General features: G+C 44.9%; 1 protein-coding gene across 5 annotated transcripts in view; it reads right to left on the bottom strand.

Annotated features, from left to right (window-relative positions):
• CAPN3 (calpain 3) overlaps positions 1-6,078 on the bottom strand; it is a 31,524-nt gene extending 25,446 nt beyond the window's left edge. For all 5 annotated transcript variants that reach the window (XM_056347633.1, XM_056347632.1, XM_056347639.1 and 2 more), the window contains exon 1: positions 3,384-6,078. In XM_056347633.1, the coding sequence (XP_056203608.1) occupies positions 3,384-3,677 (294 nt within the window). In that variant the 5' untranslated portion in view covers positions 3,678-6,078. The remainder of the gene's footprint in view (positions 1-3,383) is intronic.
• Between the last annotated feature and the right edge of the window lie 35 nt (positions 6,079-6,113).

The following is a 6,113-nucleotide window of genomic DNA, read 5'->3' on the forward strand; positions in this document are numbered from 1 at the left end:
CTTGGTGGCACTAAATGCCCTCTTTGCATTGCAGTACTGCCTGCAGAAGCACACATTCTGTGGCGACTAAATTCAAACAGCTTTGCACCTGTGCAGCAGATGATCTGGTTCATTTTCATTCTAAGCAAAATCCACTAGTCTGCTGACTTGATTTGATTTATATTCATTATGAAAAGAAAGCTCCTCCTGCTGATTTTCTTACTATGGAGAGGATCCCCATGGGCAAGTCATCAAATTCGGCAGTTAATGCTGTGACCTCCTGGCTGTGAGCAGGGACAATGACAGTGGTGCATTTGAAAGTACAGTGTCATGGCAGAGCCATCCTATTAATGCCCTAATGTCATTAGCTCCAAAGAGGACTGTTGCAGGACCCCTCGATGCTCTGCATTATGTTACAATACAGACTTTTTCTCAGCTCTCAAAGATCAGCAACCTCATCCCTGCTCCCAGCTGAGAGAAGCCTCCGAAGGCAGCCTGGGTGTGGGAGGCTATTAAGAAACCTGAGCACAGCTCAGCTCCGGGTTGGATATAATCAGGTGCAGGTGACAACAGCTCTTTGGGCTCCTCTTACCATCCATGGGTGAGCAAATTATTTAATATTATGCATTAACTGAGGGGGATTTTTGTTCCCCTCTATGTACCTAAATCATGCTCATGCATACTCTGAACAGAAACAGTGGATGGATTTACTGTTAGGAGTCTGCTCTGCACATACGTGTGGTGGCATGGCACTCGCTAGCTGAGTGGAATTACAGGGGCCTTCTCGCAGCCCCCCTGCCAAGTCTCACGGCTGCCCTGTGTAGCAGCCACCCCCGTTGGAGGCACAAGACTAGCCCTTGTGCCCTCGCTGCCCTTGCAGCAGCAGGGGCCAGTCGTTCCGGGGGTGGCAGAAGAAGACCTGACCTCTAGGTAGCACCGACAGCAGGGAGAGGAGCCGGTAGGGCCAGAAGCATGAGAACGAGGGGTAGCTCTGGGCTGGGATGCTGGACACCTCTCACCACCTTGGTAATGCACTGCAGGAGCCCCGAGGGAAAGGGTCGAGTCACATCACAGCCATTGCCAGGGGAAGTGGGGAGAGCCCAGGGTCCCCACAGCCTGCGCGTGCGAAGGGGAGCTCCCCATGCCAGGCTCAGAGGGCAGCTCAGCTCGGAGCCAGGGAGCCGGGGAGTGTCATCCCTGTGACTGACTTGCTGTGGGGTGCTCACAAACCCCAGGCACAAAAGCAGACTCCCAGCCTTTCCATATGCCAGCGCAGTGTGTGGGGAGCTGCAGCGAAGCAGCACTATTCAGCTGAGGAACCGCACCGGCACCAGGGCTTGGTTATAGCATTGGTAACCAACAAACATGTGCCCTTTAGGTTATTTATTATAAACATTATATTAAATATATTCATTTGAGTTTATTATGTTCTGTTAACACGTCTATTGTGGCTATTTGTGTATATAATATTATCAGACAAGTCCTCTTGTCATTGCTATATAACCTAGAGTTTCAAAATCCACTGAAGTCCTGGGTCAGTCGGAGATCAGTGCCAACAGATATGTCTTTTGCATCAGTGCCCAAGAGAAGTCTCACTTTGCAGTTGTGGTGACAGAGCATTAAATGTGAGTCTCTCCTCTTCGGGGACCTGCTGGGTACAGCACTGAACTGAATTACAGGGTTTGTTTTAAAACAAACACATTTGTAACAGAAAGCACAGGGATCTCTATAAATCCGACTCAGTGTGTCCCAGGCAGAACAACCATCTCTATTGGGGTCAGGACTGACTGGATCTATGATCCCACAGCATGCCAACACTCGGCAGGTGCAGACCGCAGCTCTCTGGATCTCCTTTGCTCTACCTGCAGCTGGCACCACTGACACATCAGGTAACTGAACACTTGTATCAACACAGGTGGCTTTGGTTTTGATGTTGCACTGTATTTTGAGTCTTCACACAGTCCTCAGCTTGTTGCTACCCAAGTATAGAGCTTCCAAACTTATTTGTTAATGAGTGGCTTAAAGAAATGTCTTTGGGATAAAGACCCTCAAGTCTGAACCTTCCCAAAAACAAAGGCTGGATATGCGGATGCTCAGTTATATTAGACAAGTCTGAGGTTACACTGTGGGTTTTTTTGTTTTGATGCTTTCTCATATGCACACTTGCAGTCTGTTTGCCCCAGGGCACCGACACTCATCCACTGTACCGCTATAGCGCTTCCCTCTCCGTGGAAACAGGAAATCCAATCACTTTGATTGACTTGTGGCTGCATTTAATTCATTTGCACTCATTTCCAGGGGCTGATGTAGCCATGGTGATGATGAAGGAATGACAAACACACAGGCACAGGGCACAGCATGTTGCTCCCTCCACATTGCTCACGGTGTTGTGACTGCAGCACGTGGCCTTCCTCTGCGCCTGGTCTTCCACTATTCAGTTACATTCCTGCGGTCAGTTTTATCTGTCACCACTGACTTTGCCACTGAAGCACAGATTTGGGTGTTGGGGAAGTATGGCAAATCTAGAAGAGGTGGCCAAAACCTGCCAGAGAGAGGGAGCTGGGGAAGCTTCTGCGAACCACGTCCTCGCTGCTGGACAGGGGACAGAAGGGGCCGAGGCGATGTCCTGGGGGCTGCCCCGTTGGCAGGGAGCACCTGCCCAGCAGGAATGGCAGGGAAAGAGGGTAACTTCCTCTGCAGTAGGACAGGAAATCACTTGGGAATTGAGGAATTAGTCCTCTGCCCGTGAGAGAGACTCAGGGTGGGAAAGAAGAGGAAGGCTGGCAGGGGAACGCCCACAAAATAGGAAAAAGAAATAGGATTAGTAGGCAGGAGTGGGTACTCATAGTGGTTACAACTCCCAAGTTCATAGTAAGTGGATAATATGATAAACACCTTTTTCAAGTTAGTTAAGCCATGCTGGGAACAAAACAACTGAATAAAAACATGCTTCAGACCAAAATCTGTCCTTTTATTTTCACAGATTAGGAAAACAGCAGAATACTGAAGTAAAATTGTAAGTGAAATAAGATAGTGTTTAAAAATCAAGCCTCAGCAAACACAGTAACTTGTTGCAGAATGAAAAATTTTCTTTGGTAGTTTCAGACAAGAAAATCCCTAGCAAATAATGCAACAAGAAAATTAAATTCCATGTTTGTTTTTCTACGCATTTAATTCCATCTCTTTTTTTGATTTCATTTTGGTTTATTGTATTTTAGTCATTATATACACACACTCTGAGCTTCCACAGCCCTAGCTAGTCGTCTTCCAGAGCTCTTAAGGAAATACCTCTCCAGCTTATTCCCCCTGCCTCCCCCGATACACGCCTTCTGCGAAAATATAAGTTCAGGGTGAATACTTCAATTTACAGAAAGTAAAAGGCACTCAGAAAACATGTTACTTACATGTGGCCTTTTCCATTCGAACTTGATGGGGATTTTCTGGCTATAGAAGAGGGAGGACTCATTTGGCGGGAAATCAGGATCTTCATAAAGAATGTTTTTCTCCAGGCACGCCTTGTGAAGGTCTTCATAGGTCTTCTGCTTTACCTTGATAATGGGCTGGTTGCGACTTATGATGGCAGAATAAATCCCCCCTGTGCCCCCACCCACACCTTCAGTTGTGGTGCTGATAGTAGCGCTGGGAACGGACCCAGCAGCTGTCTGCTGAGCCACTGCTGCATTTATGGCGGACGGCATGGGAATCAGGCTTATAGCAAATGCTGAAAGAAAGCGAGATCTTGCAAACTGGAAGGAAATCTGAGAAAAGAGGAAGCTGCTGTGTAAACTGCTTTTTCTATCCGTTTAAAGTCTCCCAGTCAAATCTGCAATCAACAAAATTCCCTGTGGTTGAGCACGTTGTGCATCCTCTCAGAGGGCAGTATTTTGTCATAAGAAGTCGGAATTTATTCGTTGATGTGGAGGAACAAGATAATCTGTTGCTAACTCCTGTGCCCGAGTTGTAGTATCTACAGCACGTGTGTGCCTGCCCTGTGCATACAAGTGTCCAGAAGGGACAAGCTTTAACCCGTGAAATCTAAAAATAACTACAGGCAAAGAGAGGAGAGGGAAAGTGAGAGGGACGGGCTTAGTGAGATGGTGTCAGTCTTCTGGGAAGCTCATGCGGGGGCCAGGCATGTTCCTGGGACAGGCTCTCGCTTCCAGGCTGACTCCTGGTGCACGCAGCTCATCCTTTCCTTAAGTAGAGAGCACAGTGAAACTGGAAGCTAAACTCCTGTTGGTTTGGGAATGTATTTATGAAGTACTGCCAGCCAATAAACTAGTCGTGACACCCCTGAAGGAGCTGTTGTACTCGACTTGCTGCTTTTACTTATTGCTGTGGACAAGATACATATTTTCACTAGCAGAAAGGATTATCTAAACACATGCACCAAACAGTGAAAAAGGTAATTATTTGATGCTACTGAGGTCAGGTCGATACCTGCCAGCTGGGTTTGGCTCCTCTAGAAAGCAGCTCACCAGTGCTAAGATTCACCTGGTGACAGCTACCTCCCATGTAAAAGGCACCTTCTCATACAGGTGCAGAAAAGTTTACAAGGGGCTCAGTGTGGAAACTGGGGTGTTCTGTGTGTGTTAGGATATACTAATCTTAGAGGAGATGTCTGACTTTGCACATTTATTTTGTCACACAACAGTGGGATAAGGGACAAAATCAGTCTCCTGTGAAAGAAGATTTAATGACGTTGCTCTTCTTCATAACACAGTTCTTTAAAAGGTGACATTGTTTATGTGTCAAGAAAAGTCCCTACACCTTGATTTTTCTTTGACTGGGAAGTCTTAAATCACATCATGACATCAGTATTATTTCTGCCTGATGACACTAGTCTCTGGACTCTGGCTCACGTAGTTGCTGACCTTCTGCCCTAGTGCTATGGTGTTTTCCAAAGCACTGATTCTTCATTTCTCAGCCATTTGCTTGGCTTACACATTTCAAATTAACAGTACAACGGACCATCTCTACAGCTCATTAAACAAACTCCACTAGGGGAACTTTTAAAGAAGGTAATATAGTTGACAAGCTTGACTAACCTCTAGGCATATTAACTCTCAGCCTTCTAATGGTAGCCTAAATTATTTTCTTTTTATCATGAATACAAGCCTTTTTGTACCAACAGGACAATCAGAAAGAATGGAATCAAGTGTCTGTGGAAATAGAAATGTAATTGCTTCAGAGTGGGTTGTCCAGATGCAGAATTGATGACTTCCTCATCACATTTAGATGCAAGGATTGCAAGTCTCATATTTGACATTACTTTGTAGGACAGCTTGGCAAAGCCATGCATCACTCTTTCCAGGACATTTCAAGAGCAATGCAAGTAGTGAGATGCAAGGGCCTCTCTAACTGCACAGCTTCAGCAAAAATGCTTATTTTGTAGCCTGTGCATATGTTCTTTCTCTCATATTCTCCCTTCTTGCCTGATTATAAAAACTGTTCTTCGTCTTGTACACAGAGCTCTGTTTCAGGAAGGTGTGGTATTTGACAAACTCCTTGTGGGCTGCTGGGGAGGATCAAATGAAGGATTAGCCATGTTTTTATATTTTTGCTTCTATTTCTTGGGATGGTCAGCAAGTGTCACAGTATGACCTGTTGCTACAGCTACAGCTAACGGTTCAGCTAGTGCCTGCATAGGGAGGAGCAGGTGGACACACACTCCTTGCTTCTAACCCAATGTTGCTCTTTATGGATGTTCAGGAGTATTTTGTAGTTATACCTGTTCAAAAAACAGTTCTCCCTTTCTTAGTTTTTACTGGACAGATGGTTTTGTTATATAGGTCTTTTATGTGAGATGATATTTCTATTTAATTTTTATGAAATTTTATCTCCAGGTAATTGAATTCAGTTACCTTTTTTGTAAATACATACTATAAAAGTTTATTTCTTCACTTATGGCATAAGTATATGGAAAAGTATGTGAGTTGCTACAAATAACAGCGTAAATTATATTCTTTGAAATGTATTTCCTCAGATTTAAAGACACAACTGCTAACATTTTTAGCAACTAACTCCTATCGAAATCCATAGAAGTTAGGCACATACTACTGAAAATTTGCCCCATAAGTACTTACTGTATCTATATACACTATATATAGATAGATATCACACTGAGGGCGGGA

The sequence above is a fragment of the Falco biarmicus genome, chromosome 7, assembly GCF_023638135.1.
Source record: "Falco biarmicus isolate bFalBia1 chromosome 7, bFalBia1.pri, whole genome shotgun sequence".
Classification (NCBI taxonomy): domain Eukaryota; kingdom Metazoa; phylum Chordata; class Aves; order Falconiformes; family Falconidae; genus Falco; species Falco biarmicus.